Source organism: Haplochromis burtoni, unplaced genomic scaffold, assembly GCF_018398535.1.
Source record: "Haplochromis burtoni strain Fernald_Lab_line unplaced genomic scaffold, NCSU_Asbu1 Contig_35, whole genome shotgun sequence".
NCBI classification, from domain to species: domain Eukaryota; kingdom Metazoa; phylum Chordata; class Actinopteri; order Cichliformes; family Cichlidae; genus Haplochromis; species Haplochromis burtoni.
Window position 1 is genome coordinate 1,341,711 of NW_024582396.1, and position 14,546 is coordinate 1,356,256.

Below are 14,546 nucleotides of genomic sequence, written 5' to 3' on the forward strand. Positions count from 1 at the left end.
TACATTTATTGACAAAAAAAAGTTGTCTTAATCTGTCCTTTTAATTTTACACACAAAAATATCAAAATACTTTACAGGGATTTTAATCTGAATATCGTCAAATTTGCTTCAATCGATTCTCTCAAACAAATACACTGTACAATGACAACGTGCTTGTCCTTTTTAAATTCAGTGCTCATTTCATTTCCTTTTTTTTTCTCTTCAGGGAACAATGCATTTAAAATTATGCATAGCTATTACTTGGTATTTAGCGATACATTTGAGAGACATCACTGCATTTCATGCAATTCATATCCCGATAGTTAACTTTGCCGTCCATCAGACGTCACTCGGAGCCAGGTGCTTAAATGTTGCAATACATAAAAGATACACAGTACGACATTCATAACATGAATTATCTTTACCCAAACTTCAAAGCTTAAAAGAATGAATGTGTTTTTACACAAACATATTAAAGTATACAACTCGGATCTCAAAAAAACAAACAAACAAACAAAAAAAACATTTTACAATTGGGCCAAAGCGCCCCAGTGCAACATGAGAAAGAAACTGTTTCAGAAATCCCTCGCGCCGCTCTGCAGGCGATCGTGTGGTCGCGCTGGTCATACTTGGTAAATTGCAGACCTCCCAGCAGGAGTCACGTTGGCTCATGTCTTTGTCAACATTCTCCTTCTGTCATTGCTACAGTATTTATCACCAACCATTGAGCTGCGTGAAGCTTCTGATGTCTACATGAGCTGCTAACAACATAATAAAATAAAATAAAAATAGATATCACATGTATGGGAGTTCATGTTCAAGACTCCAAACAGAGTGACAAATGAAGGAAGGAGGAAATTAAATAATCCCTTCATTTGAGGGCGAAAAAGGTGAAATGGTGACGAGCCTTTGTTAGTAAAACTGAGCTAAGCGGAGGTGTTGCTTCATAAAGTGGAAGGAAAAGCTTATTAGGGGAGACCAGGGACACCTGTAACACCCAACGCTAATGTATCCAATCAGAAAGCTAGGGCGTCGACACGCCGGCAGGATTAACGAGCTCGTGTCCAAATTGTTGCCTTTTGTCTATTTTAATGCTGCGCAGAAAGAGGAAACGCAGATCGTTCAGTCATGCTACATTAGAGCATCATTTTGACACAGAAGGAAGGAAAGCTAGAAGATGAAGTTTTAAAAGTCTTCTCAAAAAACACATCAAACGTCTAGTTTCTGCTCGTCTACACCACAGACGATAAACTGGTGCAGTTTTAATTGAAACTGCAACATATGTCATGTTTTTGATGCAACTATTTTGTGAGTTGTGAAAGAAAATGTAAAAAACCCAAAATGCCACAGCTGCCCCCGGTCGCCCTGCAGCCTCCCTGTTTCCTACATCGATTCTGTTTCTGCAGCACTTTCATTACGAGCGGTTCAAACTGCTGTGCAGATTCTCTACAAGTCCTTTTTCTCAGGTCTCTGAAGCACAAACAACTCAAAAACATTCCAACACAAAACGCACAATAGAAAATGCTTTGACACTTTAGTCACCACTATACGCTTCACACGTTTTTCCACTGTTGAAATTATCAGTCAGCTATCAAAAGTATATAAATGGGCTTAGGAAGAGTGCTTTCGTCGGACAACGTGACCCTCCGTGTACCCGCAATAAAAAAAACACGTTATCAAAGAAAGACGAGAAGAGAGTGAGCCTTTGGGCTCGTGGTTTCCTCTGTAAATCTAACATCATTAAGGCATTATCTATCCAGTATTGCTAAAAGAACAGCTAGTTGGTGGACACGAAAGGAATATCTATGTATGACAGTAAAAGACTGACACTTCAGGACAGGAGTGCAAAATACTCAGAAAAATCAAAAACCTGTTAGTCCCTAGCGACCTATGAAGTACCGAGCATCCTTTAGAAGGTACTGTGTTGATGGCTAATTTGCTCTGTTAGCTACTAACATGCAAAGTGCACACTTGTTTAGGAAAAAACTATTAATTTCTTACTTACAATTTCCAAATGTTTGGTTTCGTCCGCTTAATCTCGACAGCAACTAGAAGGATATAAAAGTCTTGAGAAACTCTGGTGGTGGTCTGGAACAAAACCCGGGGCTCGCCCGCAGACGATGGCGGCTTTCTGGACACGCAGGTGCTGTGTCATTTTTACATTTACATGAGTTAATACCTTAGAGCAAACACCAAGATATCTTTTTGGTGGGCATTTTATATCCAGTGAAGGCTATTGTGGTAATGAGTCTGCACAAAAGTCAACAATGAAAAATACAAAGTCTGAGGTAATAACTAGCTTAATGTCGAAATGCCACTAACCACACATCAAAAATGATTGTATGTTGATCCTTTACATAATAAGTGCCCGTGAGAGGCTTCACATATAGAAGATCTGGATGAAATTGAGTGGGGTGAACACAAAGGGAAGACACAATATCGAGGAAGACAGTTGAGGTTGCAGGAAGTGGCAGAAGTCCGCTTTTTTTTTTTTTTCTTGCTTTTTTTCCTCGCTGACGCACTGAATGGAAACTCTGGAGGGAATTCATGAACAGTCAGTGCTTGGGAGGTCAGAGAAGAGAGACTCAGACCTTCGGTTCATGAACTCTGCCTTCATCAGCAGCCCCATTGGTCTAGCTAACAAATTAGTGCAATTTAAGAAGAGACCACTGTATTCATGCTCTCTGAAAGCTGCCTACACACAAAAAAACCCTATGAGAAGAACCTCTGATATCAAGAATTTCAAAACACGAAAAACTTCACCTTGACATTAAAGTCCATCCTGTTGTACATTCATAAAAGAGGGCTTAAGATAAAGACGACAGAGAAGGAGAAAGTCCTGGAAATTTGACCTCTTCAAGGCGGCACGTCATGCCTGATGTTTTCATCGGAGCTGCTCGCGTGTTGTGGAGAAACATCAGCCATTCTTGTCTCCACCTTTCTCTCCAGTAGCCTGAAAACACAGAGAGCAGAGGGTTTCCAGCACATCTTCACCTTCATCTGAAGTATAACAGGATGTCCAGATATGGGCGAAATAAATGTGGACTTGAGGCCACTACACCCCGAGCGCGTAGCTACATGAAATTCAGAGTTTTTCAGATGCGAGCTTGTTGCGGAAGCGCCTTCGCACACTGACAAAAGTCTGTATGAGGTTTCGTGGTTTGATCCAGGAGCTGAATCTGTATCACGGCCGCTTTCATATGCATTTCATGATGTCAGCGGGTCAGTTCGAGCTCTCGTTGGCAGAGTTGGGATCACGTCTGAGGAGGCAGAGAAATGATTTCAGAGAGCCGACTGACCGGAGCAGCATGGAGCTGTGTGTGAAACTGTACTATTTAACCACACGTAGTAAAGTATATACAGCACCAGTGCACGTTTTGAGCTGCACTGCTAAATGGAGTGCTTTGATTGGTCAGATCTTTTTATTCACATATGAAAAATCGAGCTTTGATATAAATGCAGAAAATTTGTGAGTGTGAATGTAGGGTAGGAATAGGACAAATATTTGTAAAGACATAAAATATTCGCATGGATTTTAAGCGGATTTTAAGGACTTGTGGGACGTGTTACCGAGGTGGGTGGAACATTTTAGATTTCAGCTTCTCTTCATTAGCTCCAGAGCTGGATCTAAACGGCTCCATCTTATCTTAAAGACCTCGTGGTATCGTATCACCCCAACAGAGCACTTTGCCCTCAGACTGCAGCTTACGTGTAGCTCTTTCTAAAAGGAGGATCTGAGGTAGAGCCTTCAGCTTTCAGGCACTCTTCTGAGGAACCAGCTACCAGTTTCCTATGAAGCTTGAAAAGGAAAGCGACTGGACTTCTTCAAGTTCTGCTCCGTAAATTACCCGGATGACTGAGAACCTACACAGACACAGCTCCCAGTTTGGATTTAGGAGACAGGCACCCTGTCTACTTTTAAGACCAGGCTTGAACCTTTTTGATAAAGCAGATCGTTAGAGCTGCATCAGGTGACCCTGAACCTTCCCTTAGATATGCTACAATACGCTAAGGCTGCTGGAGGACTTTCCCACGATGCACTGAGTGTTTCTCCTCTTCTGCCCATGTGTTTATATGGCACTACTTCATGTCATTAACTTTTATCTACTCTCTTGTCAATGATTGATAAAAACTCTTGGAAGTGAGCTGCTGAGTTTCTTGGTTCCTGGAGTTTTTCAGGAGGACAATCACGAGTATTACTCACTCTGGGTTTGTGAAGCGTGTTCTCCTGCAGCCCGAAGAGCCCGCCTCCTTGGCCTCCCTGCAGGGGGGAGGCTGTAGCTGAGGACAGCAGGTTGGGTGACTGGGCAATCATGGGTGAGTTGGGGGTGGAGGTGAGAGCTCCTGTCAGCGTGAGGCGCTGCAGCTCCCGCTGACGCTGCTGCTGCAACATCTGGCACACCAAGGCCTGCTGCTCCTGGAGGAGGATGAGAGGAGAGCGGCTTTAAGGGACGAGCAGAGAAAAGGCGCTGATGGGGGTTTGTGTGGGGGCTGACAGTGCTGGGAGTCTGTAAACGCCGAGCAGAAGCGGCAGACCGTCACCAGGGGGCAGTGTTGGACATAATGCTACTCTTGTTCACCTGTGTGTATTTGCCGGTCATGTAGCTCCTGCTGGGAATGACAGCGTGGACAAAGAGCGTCTCTATGTTCAAACTGACTGTTAAAAACAATGAAAACTGTCCCTGGAGCCACTGCGTGTCTGTGATCTTTGATGGGGTTTTGCATCTTCTCCTCAATGACCTCCGCTGTTACTCCCTTTCCTGTTTGAGCCATCTGGCCTTCATCACCCTTGAGTTACATGCTTTTAGGCCTTGTAGAGGAGAGCCTCACAAGTGTTTTTCCTTTGAACTGCATTCAAGGATTTCCAGGAAATGCCAGTTTCTGTTTAAGTTTGGGGATATTTGTATAAAACAATCGTACTTTGAACAATCACGCTGCCATAACTGAGCAGCACTCCTCTGTCAGGTTTCCCGGCACCCTCATCTGCTCTGGGTTCTTTAAAGCAGCTTCCATCAAAAATAGCAGAACAGAGCACCCCGACACTTAGAAGAAGTGAAATGCTGAGGCATGTCTGGAAGAGTCCAGCTCAGGTGTCTGGGTAAGGATGCACCTGCGCTTGTCGAATTCAGGGTCAAGTAGTCTAAGCTAACTTAAGAGCAGTGGAGAGCACCCGGGGACAGGAGTGGCAGCGAGTGATTTTTACAGGGTTCCTGCCAGAAGGACAAACAGCTACAGAGGCGAGTGCACTGCCTCGCTCTGCTGTTACTGGATTGGCGTTAGTAACAGACTGATAACTGATAACACACCTTATCTCAGGGAAACCTGGAGCAGTTCACATTGACCGTACTTCTTGTGTGTGAGTGGGAACTCTCACAAGTACGTTTATTTTCAAGCTGCACGTGTTTTATTTTATTTTTTAAAAATTGGACGTAAAAACTGTAAACAAATGTTCAGTCTGTTTCACTGTCGCCTCGTCTAACAGAAAAGTGAAAGTATCCAGTTCCCCGCTGTCTTTAGTCTACTATATCAAAGTACTTATAGTTTACAGTCAAACAGGAAACCCACTGGTTCCTATATTTACAGTGCCTGACTGGTTTGCACCCCACCAAGCTTTCCTCACTTTGCATGTCAAATAAGGGCGGCTGGTTGACTTCGACACAAAACATTATTGTTGGTACAATCTCTTTCTTAACTAACATAATTGAATCGGTTAGTATCTCTATATGAGGTCTTGCTAATGGTTAATATCACAGTATTAATCTCCCAACTTCAAAGTGTGTTACAGCAAGTTCCTGAGTTACAGACAGTAATAAATTCTTTGTAAAAAGTTAGTTTTTACTGAACAGGAGGCGAGTCTAATTTCTGAATGAGTCTAAAAATAACGCGTGAGATTGCCCCTGCTGTTAGCGCTTATTCAAATAGCCCTGATTTGCTCGGTGTTCCCGTCACGACCAAACATCAGAGAGCTGCTCCGTTTCTGAGGCGTGAGCGAGAAAATATTCTGTTCCATAAACATCCTTTTCTTATCCTAAATCAATTTAGGCCCAGATTTTATCGCTGTGGTGGTTCAGTGAGCTAATGAAAGTGTTTATTAATGAGTCGAACCCAGCAGCAAACACCGGAAAAACTGCAGTTCCTCTAATGGCCACTTGATTTCAGCTTACACTCCCAAGTAAGTATGACCGACTTTACAGCATGCAAGTTTTTATTTAAGCATAAAGTTTGCATCTTTAGGGGAATGGCTGCTTTGACTGACAAATTGATGCAATTGGATGAAGCTGCAATAATCAGGCAAATAACATATCTTACTATGTGCTTATACGTACAAACAGACCATCCAAGAAATCTGTGGTTCAGTTTTCACCAGACGAATTCTAGCTTTACTTTGACATTTCTTTATACGTGCCATTTAATTATCAGGTACACGGGTCTGTGCCACGCGCCTCGCTAAACAAGCGTTAGCTGATATGCTTGTTTATCTGTTTCATGACATCATCACACCACGAGTCAGAAACATGTGGCTAGAGAAAAATGTCAGAGAAGCTGTGAGAAAATGTAAAACTCAGAGAGAACGACAGAGCGACGAGGCGAGTGTCCTTACAGGTGTGAAGTTCTGCGAGGTGAGGAACTGCTGCAGCTGCTGCTGCTCGAGAAGAAGCTGCTTCTGCTGCTCTGACAGGAACGGCGACCTGAAACAGATGTTGACATGTGGAAGCACACCTGTCAGAGAGCGCCACCGAGTTTAAATGTTTCTCACAGATTTAGAGGGTCAGTGGGCAGGCACACATGTTCTTGCTAATTTATTAATAAACAGTGTTTATAATCTCCGACGGAGCAAAGACGTGATCATAAATAACTGACGAAACAAATATAGTGGGTCTTTCTTCCTGCCAATCAACTTCAGCTGGCGGTGGTTCTGCTGCAGCCTCGTCACGCTCGCTGTGGCGGCACATGAACCTGCTCCTCTCCACCTGCTGCAAACCTCGGGGTGGAGTGGTCGTCCATCTCACCACAGCTCCTCAGAGCAGGAGAAGAACCACCGACAGCTGCAGTCCATGACAGTCCGCTACGTCCTACTATGGGGAAGACAGGAACGTGGCCAGCTGGTGGCAGAAACACTAAAATTTAAAAATAGGAGTGAGGGGATTCTGCGCTTCAAAAGGATAGAAAAAGAAAAGAAAAAGAAATCACTGAATCCTAAAAAAATCTGAAACAACCAAAGTTAGTTAATTCATTTAGAGGCTCTTGTTTTCTTCTTCTGTGGTTTTTACAGACAGATTTTTTACGTACGGACTCGCACTCTTGGGAAGCTGAAAGCCTTGAGCCAGCGCCAGGGGGTTGAGGGGTGGAGGTTGGGGTCGCAGGGCCGGGAGCGCGGGCTGAGGAGCGTTCTGCACAGGCGACTGGATCACTCCGTTCAGACTGCCGAGCACGCCGTTCACGGCCAGCTGAGGACTTCCCACGATAGACGCCATGAGTCCGCCCACCACGGGCAGTGCGGAGCCGCCGGCCTGAGCGATCGCCCCCAAACCGTCGTTCAACCCTCGATTCAAGCCGTTCAGCAGCGGCTGCCCGAAGGAGGCGGGGCTCTGCTGAGGAGGGGGGGTGCTCTGGAAGGAAAGAGACGAGCTGCTTCGGGACGGACTACCGGAGTGCAGCTCCTGGAACAAACACAAGAGAGCAAGCGAGCAGCTTTTTACTGAGTTTACCGTAAAATTGAGAAAATCTACAAAGAGGCTTAAAAAAGACAAATATACTTGCTAATGGTGCCTGACGGGATTGCACGGTGATTTTGAGACACGAAAGGAACTAAAGTTTCTCACCTCAGACGAGGTAACAAAGGAGGTGTCATTCAGGAAGCAGCTTTTGGGCAGGGGACTCTTATTGGTGCTCAGGGGGTCTAAGGAATGAGAGCCACAATCACAGGGTGAAAACTACCAGGTTTGCACTGAACACCATTTTCTGTACTATCAAAACTGTTCCTACGGTTAATTAACATCAATAAATCATCCGTGTGAGCGGGTGGGGCTGCAAAGGGAGGATGAAGGAATGCAGCTTAAAAAAAATAAAAGAAGGCGATGGGATTTATGTGCCCTGAAGTTCGCTTATGAAAGTGGACAGAGGAGCTTAATCTGACCTTGGGTGGATGACAGGAAGTTGATCTGGGCGGACGTGTGCATGGAGCCCTGGGTGGAGTGAAGCTGTGGAGGGAAAGGCACGGCCAGCTCCGTGTTGAGCAGCTGCAGTCGCTCCTTCTTGGCCGTCAGGCTGAGGATCTGGTCCTGGAGCCGCTGGTTCTCCTGCTGCAGGGAGTGCAGCGACTGGAGCATCTCCATAACTGAGGGGACAAGAGGACACGCCACACTTCAGTCCAGTGTTTCCTACCATCTTCAAAGAGGCACACACTATTTTAAATTAATTATTAAATAATGGAGCTGGTGATGCTAGTCTGCATTCTGCGCTGCAGCCTCTGTGAGCTCAGTGTAGAATTTGGTTACAGCGGTCTTCCTGCTCAAAGATCTGCACAGTAAAAGAGGGACGACTGCCCTCAACAGGCACATTTTAAACTGAGAATTTCTGGAGAGGCAGCTGAAACATATCAGACCCTCCCTGGCCTCTGTGATCACCTCCACTGATTCTCTCACTCTGTGGAAGATTTCTCTCTCTGCCATCTGGGGCTCCAGCAGGTGTTCGCGCTCTTTTTTCTATTCAGCTATAATGCACCACGTGGGAAACGGCACCACAATACCACAACACCCCAGCAGCGCATTTCACTATCAGAGTTCAGTATCGCCTCAATATAGCATCAATATATGACTCACAAATGTCGTCAGATTCCCGGAGAGATGGTTGAAATTATCGGTCCGGATGTGAAAAAAAATTGAGCAGGGACCAAGGACGCAAAAAAAGTCCCAGCATTTTATTTTATTTTTTTATTTACAACATGGTAACTCAGGCATAATGCAGCACACACTTACGTAGGTCACATTGTGGGCGCTACAAAGGTTCCCCGCGCGAGTCTAAATCAGGCATCGCTCGTTTTCAACAGTCCAGCCTGAGGCTGAGCCTTCAGCTTCCAGGCCCCTCTCCTGAGGAACCAGCTCCCAGTTTGGGCTCTGGAGAGACAGACTCCCTCTCAACTTCAAACTTTTAGTTTTGATAGTTAGAGCTGCATCCAGTGAACCTGAACCATCCCTCAGTCGTGCTATTTTAGGCTCAGACTGCTGGAAGACATCCCATGATGCACTGGGACTCCCACTTCTCTCTTTCGCTCGCTATTGCATGTCAGTGGGTTTTGTGTTCTCTCGCTTCCTGACCCCATTTTGTAAGTATTTCTGGGTTAGGAACTCCAGCTGTCATCATTACTGTAAGCATTGTTATGATTACTGCCTGAGAAGTTTTAGGATTGGCTCGGGTTGGTTGTTTTATCATTTTTAGCGGGTGATGGGTGGATCGGCACAAAAGGGATCCAGGAATATCAGTTAAAATTGGACCTTTCACATCACAAACACAGATGAACACTGGAGGAGTTCTGCTCTCGGTATTATTATCATAATTATTGTATTTACTGTAACAACCAGCTGGTGGTGCTCAAACAAAAAGTAAGTACTAGCATTGGATGTTTCCTGCCTCTCTGCTCTCCTCTCGCCCCAGCCGGTCGGGGCAGATGGCCGCCCACCCAGAGACCGTTTCTGTCAGCAAGCGCTTGATCAGATTAAACTCGCTTTGCTGGAAGAGCTGCTCAATACAATCAAGGGCACAGAGCAGTCGATGGGCGTACAGTTTTCATGTATTGCGAACAGTTAAACTTGCACATCGACCCAAAGCAAACCTTCTGTTTTTGTGTAGTTAAACATCAACACGCCGATTTACTGGACGTACTGGGATAAACTAGTCACGGCTAAACGATCGGAGATATGTTTGACAAGAGTGGACCCAGCAACCTGCACTGTGCTTTTTTTTAAAGTCATGCACTGTCTCACAGGTGTTTCCAATTATTCTGGCAGTTCGGGCCCCCGCTTGGGTTGAAGTCGGGCAGAGTTATGCTGGAAAATATTAGAGGTCACAAAACAAAGGCTGGGTCCTGAAACATGCCACATTTTGAGCCTTGTGCACTCAAGTTAAGTCACTTATTTTTATACAACACTTTGCTGTTTAAGTAGAAATGAGTGTGTTTATTTTGAGAGTATGTCACAAGTTACTAGTTAGGCTCAAAAAAAAAGAAACGCACACAGAAAAATCTGCAAAATAAATGTTACGCTTTCTCATGCAGATAAATATAATTAAGGTGAGGACTGTGGGGGTATTTCCTTTTAGAGAAATACACCTAGCTGAGCGCGATGAGACCAAAAAGAGAAGAGCAGCAACCATGGAAATAAAAAGCCGTGTGCATGCAAGCGTGAGCCAAAAGCACTGACAGTGCTGGGTGTAGGAAGAAAAAAATGAGCAAATAATAGATTTGAAAGCAAGTGTCAGCTGATGATGTCCCTGGAGAAAAAGTGAGTCAGAGCAAAAGGCGGTGAGCAATCTGGTTCAGCGGAGAGACGAGCAGAAATACAACGGCAGAAACAAAGCAGCTGCTGGAGCAGCTTTCAGAACCGAGAGCACATCTGATCTCTTGCTGAGCTTTTTTTTGTCCTCACACAGGTACATTCATCATCTGACGACAGCACGAGGCACACACAGAGGCCGGCAGCGTCTACGTGTAAGGTTCCCAACATTTCTGGCTTAAAATGAAGTGAAAGGGTCAAGCAAAGAGTCCTTTCTCTTTCTCAGATCTGTTTTTGAAGGATTCTGAGAGGCTCAAAGATCTTAGCACTGAGCAAAGTAGTACTAAAACAACCCTGCAGTTCCTCTGATGGCCACTTGAGGCTCCTGTGTTAAAATGCCCAGTTTACATCTCACTGCAGGAAATGGTCTGTAGACATGGTCCATAACAGCTTCATGCTGGAAGAAACATTTTCTTAAGTCACCTGGTTTGATTTTTTTTAATTGATAAAGTTGGTGGCGTGGCTACTCTGACTGGCCAACAACCGATTCTTACAAATAATACGACTGGCCGTGCAGCTAACTGTACAGCACGCCACACGCCATGTTAACAGACCACTCAAAGAAGCACACGCCTCACGAGTCTGTGCTCCAGCCTGCTGAGTAAAGTTCGAATATTTTACGCACTCCTGCAGTTTATGAGGCAACTTGTACATATCACTCTGTTTATGTCCGTCCTTTATGCACAGAATACACTCGCTGGCCACTTCATTAGGTACACCAGTTCAGCAACTCGATGCATTAAGGTCAAAGCGAGCAGCTGAGGTTCAACCTGAGCATCAGCATGGGGAAGAAATGGGATTAAGGTGACTTTGTTGATACCAGGCAGGCTGGCCTGAGTATTTCAGACTGCTGATCTTCCCTCATAAGCATCTCCAGGGTTCACAAAGACTGATAAAGAAAAGGAAAATATCTGTCCAGCAGCTCCCTGGGAGAAAATGCTTTGTTTACACCAGAGGTCAAAGGAGAACGACCAGACTGCTTTGAGTTGACAGGAAGGCAACAGTAACTCAAATAACTCCTGGTTACAACCAAAGCATGCAGAAGAGCACCTCGGTTGCTCTTCTGCACCTCAGAAAATTAGAAAAACGATTCCTGCTCTGATGAGTCTCGATATTTGCTGTGAATTCAGACGGTAGTCTCAGACTTTGGCGTGAACAACATGAAAATAGGGATCTATCCATGGATCAGTAACTGAGAACTGTTCTTGACCGTGTCCATCCTTTTATGAGCACAGCGATCCCGGTACCGGTCCGTGAGTTGTTTGGTACCGGGCCGCGAGAGTTGAGGCTCGGGTGTGAAATTTACGGTTTTCGGGGTTTTTATCGTTAACTCGGTTTCCCCGGGTCTTTTCCCGTGTTGTAGTTGTGCGTCTTATTTTGAAAGAAATATTTACGTGTTACCATAGCGACCAGAGAGCATTAAGGGGCAGAGAGGAGGATGTTACTCTCAGTGTTGTTGGCGCATTTCAGGAGGACGCTGCTCATAAAGTTACACAGTGAATTCGCGTTTATTATTATTTTTTTAGTATTTTTTATTTTGTTGTATTTCTCCGCGACACCTTAAAGGCCGGTCCGTGAAAATATTGTTGGACATTAAACCTTTGGGATGTGGTGGAAAGGCTGATTCTCATCATGGATGTGCAGCAACTGCATGAAGTTATCCTGTGAATATGGACCAAAATCTCTGTTTGCATGGCACCTCGTTGAATCTTTGCTACGAAACAAGTTCTGAAGGCAAAAAGGGGTCCGACCCAGTACCAGCACAGTAACTGCAGGTCCATCAAGTATATTTGCCATTTCATTCATCTTATAAACACTTTTCAATATCTAGTCCCACTGGCCTTACTTACTGTTGACTCCCATCTCTCCGTTGCTGTGTTTCTCCAGCAGCAGATCAATGTGAGAGCTGGCTGGAGGGACGTTCTCAGGACGGGCTCTGACTCCGGCGCCCAGCCCGTCCCTCTGGTCGAACAGAAGAGGAAGACAGCTCATCGGAGACCTGGGCGTGGAAGAGGATAAAGTCAACAGGAAGTCAGAAGCGACACGTCACAGCTTCTGCAGCCAAGCTGGGAAACTACCAATCATCCTCTGTGGCTGTGGTTTGTGTTTTTATCCACATAGACGCTTTGATTGTTAACCAGCTGGTATTTTCCTGTTGCTGGTAATAAAAATGACAAAGGGAAAAATCAACCAAGTGATGATTTGAACAAATGAATGATGCGTCACCAGTGGTTTGTGCATCTCTCTACTTGCTGACTCATTTCAGTCAGTAAATCTGAAGTGTAAGAATGATGTATTGTTTTCAGGATTTGACACTAAAAGATAATAATAAAGACAAAAAAGCAAAGACTCACTGCGAGGAAAGACTCTCTCTCGGTGAGTTCCCCTGACATGGGAAGCGACAATCATCGAGGTCCGACTCTGAGAAAAGGAACAGACATTAATTTCATGTGCGCTCACATTTACTGAAAGGCAGCGTCATCAAAGCGCCGTGTTTACTGCGCAACAACAGCACGTTTAATGTTGGATTTCTGAAAGAGGATTTGAGCCAGAGCAAGGTTTTTTTGTGAAGCTTATCTAAAGCCAACATTCGTTTCTCAAGAAGTGCTTCCTGTCACCTGGCAGTGAGGTCTGGGCTTGGCTCAGTAGTGGCGGCAGTGTCAGGGCTGTGGAGAGACAGCTGGTGAAAGGCTGAGTGGAGGTCAGGCTGTAGGAGGCGCTGGAACCTGGATTCACCTATAAGACAGCGAACGTCAACATCTGGCTGACAAAGAAAGCATGGAGATAATCACGAAAGGATTTTAGTTAAAAAAAAACAACTCAAAACGGATCTTTTTGTGAAGAAAACATCCATCTACTGGAAACGTAACACACATCTATCAAAAATAACTCGAGAATGAATTGTGCTTCCAGGTTCTTCATGACTTCCACATCTGTCCGCTCATCATTGTTTATGAACACACTCACTTTCCTTCAGCTTGTCCCAGCCGTCATAGGCTACAGGGTACCTGCACAGGTCAACCAGACACACTCACATTCACACATACGTGCACATTAGAACCCAACATGCACGTCTCTGGACGCGAGGTGAAAGTATCCGCACCGCTGTGCATGATTACGCTGCTGCACTCAGTTTTGGTACAACACTCCACTTCTTTTCTTATGAAGCAGACACACCCTGTTCCACCCTGAACTGTGTGTTTCAGTTCGAGCCAAGACAACTAAAAGAGAGACTTTGATGACAACTAAGGGAGTACAAGTGAAGACGTGTGGAAGGACTTTGGTGTCTGTCTGCAGCTGCTTTTGTCTCAGGATCATTCGGGGGCTCTTGCGGTCGGCTTTTGGTGGCTGGTGTCAGCTTTGACTCTGCAGCACCACCTCTCTTTACCCCAGTTGCACCCAGTGACTGTAATGAGTCATTGACCTGCACCCACAGCGATGCTGCAGTGGAGGCAGGCTGGCACCAGCTCTACAAGTAAAAACACCTGCTAGTCAGAGGCTAACTCCTCCGTTGCTGCTTACTGTAAATCGTGATTATGAATTTTCCTATAATCCTCAGGCCTGAAACTTCATGTGTCATTTAATTTTGTTGAAATGTTGTTTGCTGACACAGCACACGTCCTCTCTTTGTGACGTACCTGTGTGTTTGACACAGCGTTGACTGGTGGAAGAGACAGCGAGGAGTGGGATGGAAGGAGTCCTGAGGAGAGAGGGGTGCTACACATGCCCCCTCCCAGGGACAAGGAGGTGCTACACACCCCTCCACCCAGGGAAAGGGGGGTACTGCAGACACCCCCGCCCAGTGTGAGAGGGTCCTTGAGACTGGAGTAGATGCCTGAGAGACATAAAAGAAAGAAAGGAATAAGGTGTTTGTCGTTTTCATCTTAGAAGTCGTATGACTGCAGAAAGAGGAACACGTGAGCCAATCAAATGGAAAGTAGGGCAGGAAATGCACTACAGACACGTGCGGCGCACACAAAAACACCATGTAGGACAATATCACTGCCTCGCACAGAT

The 14,546-nt window shown here is 45.3% G+C and overlaps 1 protein-coding gene across 4 annotated transcripts in view; it reads right to left on the reverse strand.

Annotated features, from left to right (window-relative positions):
* LOC102306778 (MLLT6, PHD finger containing) overlaps positions 1-14,546 on the reverse strand; it is a 30,396-nt gene continuing 15,850 nt past the window's right edge. For 2 of the 4 annotated variants that reach the window (XM_042219581.1, XM_042219580.1), the window contains 9 exons: positions 14,168-14,364; positions 13,148-13,265; positions 12,884-12,950; positions 12,380-12,528; positions 8,117-8,317; positions 7,803-7,879; positions 7,270-7,640; positions 6,581-6,668; positions 1-4,396 (listed from right to left, as the gene is read on the reverse strand). In XM_042219581.1, the coding sequence (XP_042075515.1) occupies positions 4,073-4,396; positions 6,581-6,668; positions 7,270-7,640; positions 7,803-7,879; positions 8,117-8,317; positions 12,380-12,528; positions 12,884-12,950; positions 13,148-13,265; positions 14,168-14,364 (1,592 nt within the window). In that variant the 3' untranslated portion in view covers positions 1-4,072. The remainder of the gene's footprint in view (positions 4,397-6,580; positions 6,669-7,269; positions 7,641-7,802; positions 7,880-8,116; positions 8,318-12,379; positions 12,529-12,883; positions 12,951-13,147; positions 13,266-14,167; positions 14,365-14,546) is intronic. The other 2 variants (XM_014332634.2, XM_042219582.1) reach the window with 2 other exon arrangements.